The sequence below is a fragment of the Sphaeramia orbicularis genome, chromosome 18 (assembly GCF_902148855.1).
Source record: "Sphaeramia orbicularis chromosome 18, fSphaOr1.1, whole genome shotgun sequence".
Lineage (NCBI taxonomy): Eukaryota > Metazoa > Chordata > Actinopteri > Kurtiformes > Apogonidae > Sphaeramia > Sphaeramia orbicularis.
In genome coordinates, this window is record NC_043974.1 from 35,353,723 (window position 1) to 35,370,497 (window position 16,775).

Consider the following 16,775-nt stretch of genomic DNA (forward strand, 5'->3'; position numbering starts at 1 on the left):
AGTGAAAGTGAAACTAACTCACTTTTCTGTTCCTCTAACTCTTCGGGCAGCACACACACAGGAGCAGCGAGCGACAGGATCTTCGTGCAGCAAAAAAGTTAATACATCGGCTACATATTGGCCGGTGTTGATTAATCTGTGATACGCTATAATTGGCCCAATTAATCGGCCAGCAGATTAATCGGTCGGGCTCTAGTGGCTACCGTCACAATATCTGGACCTCACTTCTGGAATAGAAAACCTCAACATCTAGTCTTTCCATCATAACTACGTTGAAGTCCCACACCTCAGTTTGACCAAAGAGGAAACAATAAATTAGAACTCCGAGTCAAGGAAAACTTACCACGGCTTCATCCACAGAAAGAACTCGCTCCTCATCTTGGACGAATGCCACTTTAGACCGGACTTCATCCACTGTTATGCTGAAATATTTGAAGGAGGGAAAATGTTCAGTTTTGGTAATTTGGTACCATTTCTAAGAATGTCACAGTCAGAGGTAACTCCAACACAGACATTCAAGTGTGTTTTCAGCTTGTTAGCGTTACCTTCAACTTTAAAGGACTGCTGAATCAGTGCAAAACACAACATTATGCTGCATCGTCTGCACCGTGACATGTTTTCTCCCGTTTCTCTACCTTTTCTGGGAACTTAATTGAGCAAGTTGCCACTTTGTTTTCTTAAGGTGTCCTCGAGAAGTTGTCTTAACCAACTTTCTAAAAAACATCACTGGTGTTTTAGCTACTGTGAGAGGAGTAAATACATGAGTACTTTAGATTTTTTTTTTTTTTTTCAGGCTTATTCTGAATTCTTTTTTTAGACTCTAAGTGGCACAAAACAACACAACAACTTACAGCACAATCAAACACCCCATCTCTTTATCTGACAACACTTGGATTTTTCCTTTGGCCACTCTTCCCTGCTGGTGTCTTTCTTTCAGTGGCTCCACCTAAACCAACACTACTGAGCTAAAGATAATGACTGTATAGTCAGGATCAATCCCCGGAGTCCATCAAAAGCGGAAGTGCAGGCAAACATACAAAGCAAATCGCTTGTTCCACTACAGAGGATCAATGCTCAGGGTAAGTGCTGGAGGAAAACAATGGCTCTCTCCATTGTGTGGCTGCACAGAGGCTGCAGAGCTGAAAAAAAAAACAAAAAAAAAATAACGTATGTAATGAAAACTAGCTTCAGCTGCGATCATACTCGTATAGACCGCGGCATCATAAAAGCAGGTGCTTTGCGTCGCACGCTCAAATCTGAGTGAAAGAGACAGTAATAAACATTAGGGAAGAGTCGCTCACACACATGCACAGATGAATCCTGACGGAGAAGGAGGGGATAAAAAGCACAACCTGTTCATGGGCCTTTGGGAGGCTCCATCATGGTTCATTTCCTGAAGCAGTTGGTAGACTCTATTTATAGGCCGGCATACTGGTACCAGTTAATCCTGCGTTGGGCTGCCAACTGCCTGCCAGCTGGCACAACGGGTTGTACTTGTGTATGTGTGTGTTGCATGGGAAGGTTCCGGATGAAATAATGGTGAGAAAGTCCACAATCTACCTTAATGACCACTGTGTGCAGCAGCAGCTCCATGACCTATTGGATAATTCGCTGGGAAAAAGTCGGCTTTATTAAGTCTGGCACCATAAAGGAATGATTTTCAAACACTTTTCAATCATAATTTAACCAAATGCATCACAATTTTAAAGGAGTTTAACCCATAAAGACCCAGAGCTACTGTTGTGGCAGTCTAAAACATTTTAAACTTTTAAAAAGATGTACAAATTAACTATTACTAGCGGCATTGTACCTGTGGCGCCATTGTACGATGGCGCCGTCCCGTGGTGCAACAGCGGCATTGCACCCGTACGCCCTCCCGTGCTGCAACATCGGGACAAAGACACAGAACGTCCATTATAGTAGGATTCAAAACTATAGAGTTAAGGATTGACTAAAGAAAATACTTGTTTAAAAGACTAGGATCAATACTGGTAGTTGAGATTAGGACATGATTTACCTGAGTTAAATTAAATATGTATTCTCTTCTGTTGTATGGGTGCAATGCCGCTGTTGCACCACGGGAGGGCGCTATCGTACAATGGCACCACGAGCACAATGCCGCTAGTAATAGTTAACTTGCACATCTTTTTAAAAGTTTAAATTGTTTTAGACTGCCATAACAGTAGCTTTGGGTCTTTATGGGTTAAACTCCTTTTAAATTGTGATTTAGCAATGATAGAATTGAATTTTTTTTGTTTGTTTGTTTGTTTTTCATGAGGAAACATTATGTTAATTGTAAACAGGGTTAGGCAAAATAACTTTTTACATCAGCCTAAACCCTTTCGGTCGCATTGCATATGGAACAATGGATATGTTGTTTTTGTTTGTTGTTTAAAGTAATTAACGACCAAATAAACTACTACAACTACTACTACTACTACTACTACTACTACTACTACTACTACTACTACCACAATTCCAAAATATTTTTTTCTGCATACTTAACTTTTTTTTAAGCGAATTGTCACCATTTTATCCTCTGTATTTTGCATTTCTTCAGTGAAAATCAGGTATTTTCTTATATTTAATTTGCTGATCTTGAAGATGTTCATAAAAGCCCAGAGTAAATTTGAAGGTTATAATATGAGAAACAAAAAAAAAGAAGAAAAAGGGACTTTTTCAGTAAAATATATCAATAACTGAACATGAAACAATCATCTCCATCCACTGTCCTTTATCAAACTCCATGAATTTTACTGGTTTTACTCATCACCATAGTCATTATTTTGTATTTTTCAATAAAAATCAGTTACTTTCCTATATTTAATTCATTGATCCTGTAGATGTTCATTAGAGCTCAGGGTGGATTCAAAGGTTATTATATCAACAAAGAAAATGGAAGAAAAATCAACTTGTTGGAGGAAAATGGATCCAACTCCATGGGTTTTACTGATGAATTAATGTTGTAGAAGATGATGATGTTTCCATGGTAACTACGGAACCTCTGAACGTCCAAATGGGTCATATCTGATGACCATGAAAAGGTAACAAACTGTATTTTACACCAATTATTTTGATAAGTTTAAATTTTTCAGAAGTTATTCAACCTTTTAGATCACTACATGCTTTTGGTCACCAGTGGCTGTTTGGGTCTTTATGGGTTAGAATGAATATTAAACTTAATTACTTAAAATCTTAACAAATAATTGCCTTATTACATAATAATGAAGTTTCTCAAAAATATTTTATAACAATTTCTCTCCAGGTATCACTTAAGCAATTTTATCAAGTTCACTGAGTGGATTGGGTTGAACAAATAACATTTTTAAAATTATATATGACATTTTTTGGTCCTATTGATCCAATTTTAAAAGAAACACTGGAGCTTTTGAGAGGTCCCATCATCAGTAGGTTAACTACGGAAGCTTTGAGCTAGCTTACAACATAATGATTTGTTATTAAATGTTTATTATGTAACATTGATGCATGTTCTAGTACTTATTTAGTTAGCTAGCATCACAAAATAACCAACACAGCACAAAACAAGTGCGCAAATGCTACTAAATGAACCATTAAAGAAACATCGCAATTGTTTGTTTGCTTGCTAAAGATTTGAACTCATGATGGCTCCAAATTCTCACATTTTGTGAAAAACTTGTTGAATTGTTGGCTAAATGAACAGCCAAAAAAAAGTTGACAGTCGCCCATATGTTTGTATTTAATTAGATCGCACAAAGCTGCTAATATTTCTGATAAGAACGAATCTTTGATTAAGTTAATCCTTGTTATTCTGCCTTTTATTCATTGATGCTTCCTTTGTATCTTCTTCGATCAGTGTTTTTCAATCTTGGGGTCGGGACCCCATGTGGGGTCACCTGGAATTCAAATGGGGTCACCTGAAATTTCTAGTAATTGATAAAAAAAATTAAAACTTACCAATAAAAAATTACATTACGTAGCCTAAATGTTGCCTAAAATTAACATTTATTTGCAACATATTATAGCAAACTATTACACGATCAAAAACAAATTAATTTTAGCCAAAAAAAAAAAGTCTGTTTGAATGTCTGGGGTTGCCTGAAATTTCTAATAGTTTATTTAAAAAAAATTTAAACTTATGAATAAAAATTTACATTACATAGTCTAAATGTTGTCTAAAATAAACGTTTATTTGCAACATTGCCAAAAAAAAAAAAGTCTCTGTTTTGAATGTCTGGGGTCGCCAGAAATTTGTGATGTTAAAATAGGGGCACGAGCCAAAAAAAGGTTGGGAACCACTGTTTTAGATTATTTGTTTTCTTGTTTATACTTCTTTAGGTGAGATAAGTTTATAATATACTTTAGGTTTTTAGTGTTACCTGCACAATTTGGTGAATTCTGATCTCTTTCTTTTGTTTTTATACTAATAAAATGCATCATATTTGGCTAAATATTCCGCTGCTGCTTTACCTACAAATCATCCAAACAGCAATGTTACTGACTGAATATTTCCATGTAAATGCAATTACAGGGATAATCAGCAGCATGTCAAATTCTGTTATTCATTTTTGTATTCAAATACGCGTTTCAGGCAGGATTCGCAAACTTTATGAAAAAAAATTGTGTTTTTTTTTTTGTCAGCAGGCAATTACTGGTGTCTAAATGGACACAAAAATGAGATTAGTTCGCACTTTAAATGAGAGAACAATTATCTGTGAATCTGCATTAAAGATAATTAGCAATTCCAATGGAGTGGATTAAGAACGGGGTAGTGTTTTGCTAAGTGTCATTAGAGACAAAGCCAAGAGCTTTTTTGTACAAGATAAAGAGTCTGCGATGTGCATGCTAATCCGGTTCAAAGTCAGCAAATTGCCTGGCGATACACAGGCATCAGGTACGCCAGTGACTCCGGACTTGCATTCATCATAATGCCAACTAAATCAAGCCTGACAGATGGGTGTGTGAGCTGCGGCGCTTTACAGGAAAAATGGTGATGTAGCATACATATACAGAAAAAAAAAACAAAAAAAAACCTCCACCTCCTGCTTTATTCAAATGGGCATCAATACACGTCGTGCCTCCGGATCGCCGGCTCACTGAATCCCATTGACTGATGGGCTGAAACAATGGCTGTATAAAAATAAGCGGCACTTGCAGATATTTCAGCTTAGTAATGTGTTTGTTTAAGCGCCAGCCCGTCGAGACACACCGTTAGGGATGGAGGGGATAGAATGGATGGATGGAGGTAGAGCTGGGGAGGGGGCAGAGGAGCTGAATAATAGTACATATCCAGGCACAGGAATGCATAAGTGGGCACACAGCGCTCCCTGGAAAAAAGAAAAAAAAAAAAAAAATTCGCTGCACAAGCACTTCGTCCTGGACGCAGCCATATGTTTTATAGTGCATTCAGTTTACTATGCCCAGCCCTGCTCTCTTTCAGAGGGGGAGAATATGCCCAGCCAGCTTAAGCAGTATTGATTTTTTTTCTTCTTCTTCTTTGCAGGCGTGGCGAGAGAAGGTGAAGGTACATGAGAGGGTGGGGATGCAGCGTATGAACAGGATAAAGGGCACGGAATCATTGGACCACCGGCGAATTTCAGCATCTTGCAGCGTTGGGCGTTCGACGGTGGGTTAAAGGTTAAACACGGCTCATGACAGCATGTGAGGCTGAGGGGGAGGCTGTAATACAAGGAAAGGGAGGTGGAGGGGGGGTTGGAGATTAAACAATGCAAATAAGGCAATGAATTCGTTTCTAAAGTTTGCCCAAGAATAAATGTGTGTAGGGGTTTCGGGGGAATGAGACGTGTGCACTCAACGTCAACTGATGAGACTTCACTGCATCAGAAGTTAAGGTGGAACTAATGATTGTACTACATACTCTACGGACATGCTGGTGTGTATTAGCTTCTCATAAAACACCCGTTTATCTTGTAGCGCGAGCGGTATAAGATGAGATGTAAGATTAGAGAAATGTCATTAATCCTGTTTTATGAAGGCTGGGTTTCTTTTAAGTTGCTTTTTTTTTTTCATTTTGTTGCATTAGCGGGATTGTCGAGGGGTCGAAACAGGGTGGAATAACAGAAAAAGACAGAGAGGAATTGAAGTTTGATAGGTTTTTTACTAAATGAGGCACTCGGAATGGACATCGATAAGAGATTTAGGATGTTGAACATGAACTGTGAACTGGAACACAATGAACAACAAGGATTTGAACTGTGGTCCAGTAGTTTTTGTTTTGGGGTCTTTTTTACCTCCTTTACCTCGAGGTTACGTTTTCATCAGGGTTTGCTTGGCTGTTAGAAAAACTCAAAAAGTTCTGGATGGATTTTGATGAAATTTTCAGGAAATGTTGATACTGGTACAAGGAACAAATGGTTAAATTTTGGTGGTGATCGGGGAGGGGGGACTGATCTGCCTTGGTAGAGGTCTGTGCTCTCCGAGTGCTTTTCTAGTTTTCTAAATCAGTCCAGCTGCTTTTTGGCACCAGATTGAACTCCAAAAAGCAGTTACATGGTCAAAACTCGGTAAAAACACAGTAAAACTAGAAGCACTCGGAGAGCGCAGACCTCCGCCAAGGCAGATCAGTGGGCCCCCGTGGCCCTCCCCACCCCTGATCCCCACCAAAATGTAATCTTTTGTTCCTTGAGCCAGTATCAACATTTCCTGAAATTTTCATCCAAATCCGTCCATAACTTTTTGAGTTATCTTGCACACAGACAGACAGACAAACAGACAAACCAACACCGACAAACACATAACCTCCTTGGCGGAGCTAAAAAAAAAATGAAAGGAAAATCACGACAACACTGCAAACAACTTAAAAAACAAAAAATGACGAGGGAAATTGTTAAAAAAAAAAAAGCCCAAAGTGAGTCAGTCTCAATCACTGCTCTGTTTTGCCCTCCATTCCACAGGCCATGGGGAGTACACTGAGCATGCTCAGATGTCTACGGAACAAGCAAGGTCTATTATATCAGCATTTTTTGACATTTTTCCTATTGAGCAAACGGTTGAATTTTTATGAATATTTAAAATAAATCCTACATTCAGAACGCTCACCACTGTTACGTCATGGGTTAAAGGGTTAATGAGTTGCCTGATGATATACTAATCAACGATATCAATTGCGATCATAAATATCCCAGTCTCCACTCTTGGATTGGTCTGGGATTGTCCACTATAGTTGTAGAATACTGGTAAATGTTATATGGACTGCACGGCCAGTTCTTGGGGGTCTTGCAACAGTGCACTTGCATAATAATGTTGGAAAAGAAGTTACTTTGGTTGAATATGTGCGTATGAGGAAGTATTATAATGACCAAAGTAGTACCACGATACTTAGAGGTGTGGGAGACTTTCGTGACCAATTTTTCATCAGATCTGTCAAACCTCAGTCATATCCTCAGTATCATGAATCTGTAAGTCTTTCTGTGATTACTCACCTGAATCTCTTCCTTTACGGTGAACAATTTCTTAGTGCCATCCACCGTAAACAGATCATGTGTTTACAAACTGAGCCAGTAGGTAACTCGGGCATCTTCGGAATTTTGTTGCGACATGCATTGTGAGAAACGGAGGTTCGCGCAGCCACCTAGCAGCCGCAGCACACCTATATGATACTATATGGGTGAAACAAACACGACGCGGAAACGGCTGAAAAGCGGAAACGGCTGGAGGAATATGCATAAAGGGAAGGGAGGTCCTGCCGCATCCGCATCATGTCTGTTCCAGCTGCCATTGCCAGGCAGCTGTGCAAGCGTCCGTTTCCCACAATGCATGTCGTGACAAAATTCCGAAGATGCCCGAGTTACCTCCCGATGCTATTTGTAAACACATGGTTTGTTTACAGTGGATGACACTAAGAAATTGTTCACCGTAACGCAAGAGATTCAGGTGAGTAATCACAGAAAGACTCACACATTCATGATACAGAGGATATGACTGAGGTTGGACAGATTTGGTGAAAAATTGGTCACAAAAGTCTCCCACAGCTTTAACCCTTTCACGCATAGTGGTCACTCCAGTGGACAGTTATTCTCTTGTATATTCATGGGTTTTGTTGTTTTAGTTCCATATCAGCCAACGCAGTAGACGCTTATGTATCCTCCCAAACACTGCAGTTCATACAATTATTGTAACTTTGCTGCACATGTTAAACCTGATCTGCAGTAACATGTTTTAGTGTAAATCAGTTACTAATTGTTATTACGCTGTAATTAACACTTTGTCATCTGTAGGGGGACAAAAGTTTGACAGTTGTACTTTAAAAATGCTGTGCATTACAAAGGACATTCCATAAAAAAAAAAAAATCAATCAATCAATAAAAATTATTTTTAAAATGTATCTGAAAAAACTTGCATTATGCAGTTTCCAATCAAGACAATTTTTTTATGTAAAAAAGCTAAAACTGTCAAATTCCTGGGTCTCAGGAGGATATTATCTCCATGTAATGAGTAATAACTAACATTAAAGTATGATAAAATGTGAGAGAACATTAGCGATTTAACAATTAACAGCATTAAAAATGTTTTTATTTCATAGTTTTCACACAGTATATCACTTTCTGGTGATAAGTTTTAAATACATGTTTCTTTGCTTCAGAAATTAAACGCATGGTGTCCAGCTGAGTGGACATTTTTGTGACTCCACATAAAATAGGTTCATAAAAAAATTTATTTGCATTGTTTTTTTTCATGGCTAAAGAGGAATTAAAACACTCAAGAAAAAAATATTGACTAAGGTTCTCATAATTCATGCATGAAAGGGTTAAAAAGACATGTCTTGGTTGAGTCTTGCCATTTCCAGTGTGTAGCTGCAGCTCTGACGTTCTTTCACATCACGAGGAGGACTTTCAAAGCGATAATGCACAGAAAAAGGAAGGAAAATGTCTGACAATCCCGACACTGTACGATGGAAATATTCAACCTTTATTCTGGTAGAGTTCTTCAACCAGCCAGGCCACAGCTGTGGTGATCATAATACACCACATAAGATTTCCCATAATGTCAGGAAGTGTTTCATCATCCATCTTTATTTAAAAAATGGGAGGTTTTTGTGGAAGTGTCACTGGCAAACCTGAAATTTTCTTCCATTTTTTTTTTTTCATTTCACAGCAATTTAAATACTGTGAGAGAAGCCTTCTCCATTTGCAAGAGTGGAATCCTACATAAAAGATGGTTTAGTATAAAAATAGCAGTGCTGCCCTTCAGAGAACCTGGAAAACCTTTGCCAGCACTGACTTTAAGACCATCTAGTCCAACTATGAAAGTCAGAAAAACACACATGCACTTGTTTATTAAAAGCTACTGCATTTTTTTATATTTTTATGGCACATCCAGAGGAGTTGTCAACATATAAAATCTGTGTTATTTACCTGCCATCGTTATTGCTGTCCAATAACTGGAAAAGGCTGATGGCAGAGCTGTTGTAACGGCTGACACCTAAGAGAGAAAAATCATATGTGGGTTACAGAAAAATAGGAACACCAACCAACAATAAGACATGATAACAAAAAAGGTAACATTTGTTGGGTTTGTTCTTATCATCGATCACAACTGTGATGTCTAATCCTTTCAGATGGAAACTGAGGTGGAGATGGCGAACAGGAAAGAGCTAGAGTCGGATTTAAAAATATAGGGGAGGGGAGGGGGGTCGGTTCTTGGGCAATCAGGCAATGAGTCAGTCACGCTGTGCAAGAACATTTGGTTTCCCTGTAGGAAAAGAGAAAAAAAAAAAAAAAAAAAACATGGCAGAGTCCAGAATGCAATCAGGAGGCTTTGTGCTGCAACGGCTGCAATGACAGTGATTTCCCTCTTCCCCATTCACATTCGCAGGCAGATGAAAAGCGGACGCCAAAACTTCCTCAGCCCCCTTTCCGTCGAGCGTGTGACCCCGGCTGATTCGTTTTGTGAATCGCATCGAGTGGGATGGGAGCGAGAGGAAGTTCTCTTATGTTCGCCGCTAAGCATCTCCCACATCATCAGCAGAACGAAGAATGTAAAGGGGCAAACTGATTGGCCCCTAAGTCTGGGGAAAAGCACTTTACATAATGCTAATTGCACATCCGCCGCAATTACCTTCCCGTACTAATTACAGAAAAGCTAATTGTGAAATTAGCATTTTTTCCCAGCGTACAGTATAGTACGCCTGCGTCGAGTGGCTGCCGTCGGGCGTAAAAAATAAATAAAGCCTCGGTTTATGAATTCAGCCTTCCAAAAATGAAACTTAAATCCATATTTATAAAGCCATGCATCTTCTCTAAGGTGAACTCTTTAACCCCTGAGACATTATTCCAGGTTAACGCGCTGCGGTGAAGGTTTCAGTGTCATAAAAGCTGCTGCGAGCATGTGCTTGGGTTCCTTTTCTTCAGTGGTTTTGTTTTAATGTGTGTTTTAGGGTCAAAACAGGTGGAATAACAGAAAAAGAGAAAGAGAGGGATTAAAGCAGTGTTTTTCAACCTTGGGGTCGGGACCCCACATAGGGTCGCCTGGAATTTGTAGTAATTGATAAAAATTAAACAAATAAATAAACTAGAAAAGCAATTTCTCTCCAGATACCGCTGAAGCAATTTTATCAAGTTCACCAAGAGGACTGGGCTGAACATATAACATTTTTAATATTAGTTTTTGGTCATATTGATCCAATTTTAAAAGAAACACAGGAGCTTTTGTGAGAGCCCATCATCAGTACGCTAACTACAAAAGCTTTAAGCTATCTTACGACATAATGATTTGTTTTTAAAGGTTTACTATGTAAGATTGATGCATGTTGTAGTATGTACTTAGTTAGCTAGCATCATAAAACTAGAAGCACTGGAAGAGCGCAGATTAGTATTAGTAAGTTTTTAATTTTATCAGTTACTAGAAATTTCAGGCAATCCCATTAGAATTCCAGACGACTCCAAGGTTGAAAAACAGTGTTTTAGAGTGAAACATTATGAAAATGTTTACATTTCCAAGCTATCCAATAAAAAATGTGAACCTGAAATTTATTAAGAAGTATAAGTGTTCATTTTAAGTGTCTCAGCTTCTCGTGTGCATTACAATTTATGGGTTACAGTGGATCTATAAATACAAAAAACATTTATTAACAGGCAGAATATTATGACGATTGCTGTTAGATTTCCCCCAAAACAAAATCCAACAAAACATGGACCGGGGTCACAAGTTGGGAAGCTAATGAACTGCACAAAAAACAAGAAAAAAATGCTGTGATTCCCCAGCGTGGTACCGGCTCGACTTGACTCGGCCTTTTTGCAATTCCATTATGAAAAAGGACCTGGAATCTGGTACCCGGTACTAGTTTTTTGGTATCACCTCCGCCGAGGTTCCAAGCAATACTAAACCGTGACGTATAACACTGCAGACCACTGACTGGTCAGACAGTTTTCTCTGTGACCCGCCGTTTTACAAAAAACAGATGTGGAAGTTTACAGTAAATATAGCGGTACATTAATCCACATGATAACAGCCCAAAACTACAGCCTGGTCGGTCGAGGAGATTCAGTCTTTGGTGGCCGACGTAAAAATTCAGACAAGACAACATGCAACGAGCGAGTTTTCAGCAACTCTCTGAACAGACAACACGGACGTCCAGGTACTGTAAAGTCAGTAGTATCCTGTAATGGAAACGGTCTCCAGGAATACAGAGTCGAGCCGAGCTGAGTCGAGCTGGTTCCAAGTAGTGGAAATGCAGCATTACAGGTTACAGTGGATCTATAAATGCAAAAAACATTTACTAACAGGCAGAATATTACGACAATGGCTATTACATTTCCCCCAAAACAAAACCCAACAAAACATGGACCAGGGTTGCAATTTGGGAAACTAACAAACTGCACAAAAAACAAGAAAAAAGAAGTAAAACCAAAGTAGGGCCCTTTTTAAGAGGTTCTACAGGGGGTTTAAGGGGTTTACAAGGCTGACAATTAATACTGAACAAACAAGAACTCAAACTATGAATGATGAAAGAGCTGCAGCATCTGAAACCGACCACAATGAACATTTGACAGATAAACAGAACCACAGTGCTTCAGTTTCAGACTCACAGATTGTCATGTCTTTTATGGATTGTCATTGCCTCTGTCAACTCACCATATATTTTTTATTAGTAAGTTTTATTTTTTAGTTTTATAAATTACTAGAAATTTCATTTGAATTTCAAGTGACCCAACGTGGGGTCGCGACTCCAAGGTTGGAAGCCACTGGGTTAAAGGGTTAAATAGAAACTCCACCACATCTTGTCACCTCTGATGTGACTGGGAGCGTCAAACATCTACTGAGAAGCCAGATTCCTCACCCCCATTGTTGACTCTACTCAGCCAAGAGGAGAAACAAGATTTGCTAATATTTGTCTGCAATACGCAAGGCATCTGTCATATTAGTGGCCTGTTCTTTGTTTGAGTGCTGCTCCTATTCCCAACCTAATGCTTGACATTCTCAACCCGTCCTCCAGTCGCTGTGGCTCGCGAAATGAGTGCACAAAAGGGGGGAGAAGAGAAATGGTCTCGGCCCTCCTCCTCTACTGCAGAGCTGTAGCTATGAAAAACAACCATAAGGAGGATAGATGGAGCTGGGTGGAGAGGATTCGGAGAAAGGAAGAAGAGTGGGGGTTAGGGGAGGTAAAAAAAAAAAAAAGGTAAAGAGGAAGAGGGGGAAGAAGGTGGAAAATAAGTGAGGAGAGAGTAGGAGGACGAAAAAAAAGGAGGTTCGCGTCGAATCTTTAGGCCGGTGGCACATATAGGGGGCTATGTTTAGTAATGGACACCATCACTCATCCACCCATGTTGCCCTGGTGATAGCACAGCACACTCGTAAAATAAGACGAGGCACAAAGCGAAGGGAGAAAGTGGAACGTATCAGCAGGAGATTGTAGATCTATGCCTGGGCTCCAGAGCATGTTATCCAAACAGAGCTGCTTTGTTAGCTCTGCACTCCAAGACTAACAAAGCACACATTTTGCTTTTCTTTCATGTGCAGTATTTCCAGGCAGGAAATTACCGCTTTCTGGAGGTTAAAATAAAACGCTCGTGGGATGGAAATAGATGAAAAGGCTGCAGGTGTTGCATTGAACTTTTACATTACTAGAAGGAAAGGAAGGAGGAGGAGAAGTGGTTTGATCTAAATGGTGCATCCTGTGCAAAAAAGCTCATAAAATCAGAATCATTTGCATTCAGGTTCCAGTGTGTTACAATAAATTGCTTTGTGATTTACATTTGTTCGGAAATTCATCTGTTCTGTGGTTCGAGCGACAGATGTATGCTGAGAAATCTCCCCATTAGGGGTGTAACGGTACAGAAAAATTTCGGTTAGGTACGTTCTCGGTACAGGGGTCTTCGGTTCAATACATTTTCGGTACATTGCAGGAGACAAGTGAAGGGGGAATTATAGGGTGGGCGTGCTCCGTAACTACCAAAAAGCGAAAGAGAATCTTCACCTTTCAGGGTCCACGGTTACGACCTCGTGACTAAATCACATGACAATTTCAGCACGTCGTAGCATCAGAAGTCGACAAGACAATTGCATCCGAAAGTGCAAACTTGAAACACTCTCCCACTTTTTATTTGATCTTAATAGAGCAAATATAACCACAGATATGACAGTTTGAAACCGGAGCAAACAAATGTGAGTAAAAGTATGAAAATCAGGTGGTGGTGGTGGTGGGGGTGTTCTATTTCTGACCATATCTTCGTCATTTTTTGTCCTTTTTCAAAACAGAAAAACTGGCCGAATCTCCGAACTCCAATCCCTAGACTGCATTAGAATTACAGGTAAGGGAGAGAATAACCCCTACCAGAACTGGATGCAGAACCCAGGAGGACCAGGGGGATGAGAAAACACCTATGTAAAGATATGCTTTTATGTCAAACATTTGAGTATAGTTTTATTTTACAAGAATTTTGATTTTATATACCTAATGTTTGGAACCAATATTCACTTTTAAAGTCTTTGAAAAGGTTCGTTAAGCATCTTTGTGTTATTTATGCAATAAATTATATAAATTTTTCAAATCGGATTTTATATTCTTTGTGTGTTATTTGTCCTTTTGTGTTGATATAGTAGGTTAAAGTAAAAAAAATAATAGGCAGATGAGATAGATGAAGTTGTGCCGAAAAAAAAAAGATACCAAACATGGGTATAGTAAACATTTCTTTATATAGTATATAAAGGCATAATTAAAAGTACTCAAAAATGGCCAAAATAGGCTCAGACCCCAGGGTTAACATGCTTCGAATGTTCGACCCAACTTTTGTGCCTCTGTTATACTCTCTGTTGTCATGTGTCCCACCCCCCCCCCTTATCAGCACCCCCGTCTCAGAATAAAGTGTTTTTTCTGAATCACTGGCAATCTATAAACCTAACTTGGTACGAATTCAACCAATAGTTTTGCTGACGTGAAATTTCGACCATTATAAGTAAATGGGGAAAAAATTTTTTACAAATTCATACAAAAATTTTAACTGGGGATGTAAATTATTGATTAATTCATTAATCATTAGTTGGTTGACCTTGTCAATCGATAAATTGATGAGCGGTGATTTTCCTGTGAACCTGAATTTCTCTTTCAATAGGGTCTATAAGACTAAAAGTTAAATATTGTTTATATACTTCATGAAAAACGAATGTCATATTCCTGAATGACTGATTTATTGAACCATTGGATACAGTCCAGGCAATGACATTTATGGAGTAGAACTAAAGAAATTCAACAGAGAAATTCAATAAAATAAATGGATCTGAATAAGGGCAGTTTAGAAGAAAGGTTCACGTGGAGGACAGATCTACCCGCATATGTGCACTTAATTGGGCCTCCTCCTGCCGGCAGGGTTGTACCGCTACCACAAATAGACAACAGCATGTGGGACAAACAGACGGGCTGGTCTGTGTTTCGCTCCACCATGTCCCTAAAGCCATTCTAACTCAACGCCATGATCCGGTTCTGGTCACGGACAAGCCGACAGCCTTCGGACAGGTGTGGGACAGGTGGACAGGGTAACTCCCCCCGATATTCAACCTCAGCGATGAAGCCTAGTTTAGGCAGTGGCGCCCCCTACTGTTGACACCACAAATACCACCGTGGAAAAGGGCAATTAGCCAACAATTAATGTAAATGGTCGGCACTTATATGGGCGGCCATGGCTCAGGAAGTAAAGCAGGTCGTCCAATAACCAAAGGGTTGTATGAATGAATGTTTGGTGGTGGTCGGAGGGGTCGTAGGCACAAAATGGCACCCACGCTTGGGCAGCTGTGGCTATTGGTGTAGTTTACCACCACCATAGGGGGAATGTGAGAGCGAATGAATAATAGGTCAATAATGTAAAGCACTTTGGGTGCCTAGGAAAGAAAGCGCTATAGAAATCTAACCCATTATTATTATCGTAATTTCCGGTCTATAAGCCACTACTTTTTTCCACACACTGTGAATCCATGGCTCTAAAATGATGCGGCTAATTTATGTTTTCTCGGCTAACAATCGATCTGGCTGACAAAGAAGGAAATAGAGCTGCTGCACGTAAGCTTGGCATCAATGAAGCGATGGTGAGACGTTGGAGATGGGGTGAGTGCGGCTTATAGTCAGGTGTGGCTTATAGTCTGGAAAGTACAGTATATATATTACTATCATTATTATGATATATATATATATATATATATATATATATATATATATATATATATATATATATATATATATATATATATATATATATATATAGAGCACTTCTACACACTTTTATGGTGCCCAAAGCACTTTACAAAGCCTCACATTCACTCATACACCAGTAGACACCTGCTGCCATGCAAGGCTACCAGGTCCTACTGGCAGCAATTTAGGGTTCAGTGTCTTGCCCAAGGACACTTTGACGTGGACAGTCAGAGCCAGGATTCAAACCGCTGACCCTTTGGTCACTGGATGACTGAGCCATAGCCGCCCTTATATAAGTTATAACTTTCTTTAAATCTTGAGTTTATTTTTCTCCTTTTGTTACTTTTTCTTTCCACAAAAGAAAGCGCTATAGAAATCTAATCCATTATTATTAAATATATTATTATCAATATTATGATATATATATATAGCACTTTTACACACTTGTATGGTGCCCGAAGTGCTTTACGAAGCTTCACATTCACTCATACACCAGTAGACACCTGCCGCCATGCGAGGCTACCAGGTCCTACTGGAGAAATTTAGGGTTCAGTGTCTTGCCCAAGGACACTTCGATATGTGGACAGTCGGAGGCAGGATTTGAACTGCCGACCCTTCAGTCATTAGATGACCTGCTCTACCAACTGAGCCACAGCTGTAATTTAATCGAGCAAATTCTTATTGACAGTTAATTTATAGTCGATTAATTGTTTACATCCCTAACTTGAACTTTGACCTACTTTTCCCAAAATGCAATCAGATCTATTCAGTGATGCAGTCGCTGTATCGGTCGGTTGTGGTAAAGAAGGAGCTGAGCCGAGAGGCGAAGCTCTCAATTTACTGGTCAGTCTACGTTCCTACCCTCACCTATGGTCATGAGCTTTGGGTCATGACTGAAAGGACAAGATCCCGGATACAAACGATCGAAATGAGTTTCCTCCGTAGGGTGGCTGGGTGCACGCTTAGGGATAGGGTGAGGAGCTCAGCCACCAGGGAGGAGCTCGGAGTAGAGCCGCTGCTCCTTCACATCGAGAGGGGCCAGCTGAGGTGGCTCGGGCATCTGTTTCGGAGGCGTCCAGGAGGAGACCTCAGGGAAGACCTAGGACACACTGGAGAGACTATGTCTCTGGGCTGGCCTGGGAATGCCTCCGGG

At 39.7% G+C, this 16,775-nt stretch overlaps 1 protein-coding gene across 2 annotated transcripts in view; it reads right to left on the reverse strand.

Annotated features, from left to right (window-relative positions):
• Positions 1-16,775, reverse strand: part of LOC115438835 (glucosidase 2 subunit beta-like) — a 479,883-nt gene that overhangs the window by 390,128 nt on the left and 72,980 nt on the right. For both annotated transcript variants that reach the window (XM_030162688.1, XM_030162687.1), the window contains exons 7-8: positions 9,354-9,420; positions 344-422 (exon numbers count right to left, since the gene is read on the reverse strand). In XM_030162688.1, coding sequence (XP_030018548.1) covers positions 344-422; positions 9,354-9,420 — 146 coding nt within the window. The remainder of the gene's footprint in view (positions 1-343; positions 423-9,353; positions 9,421-16,775) is intronic.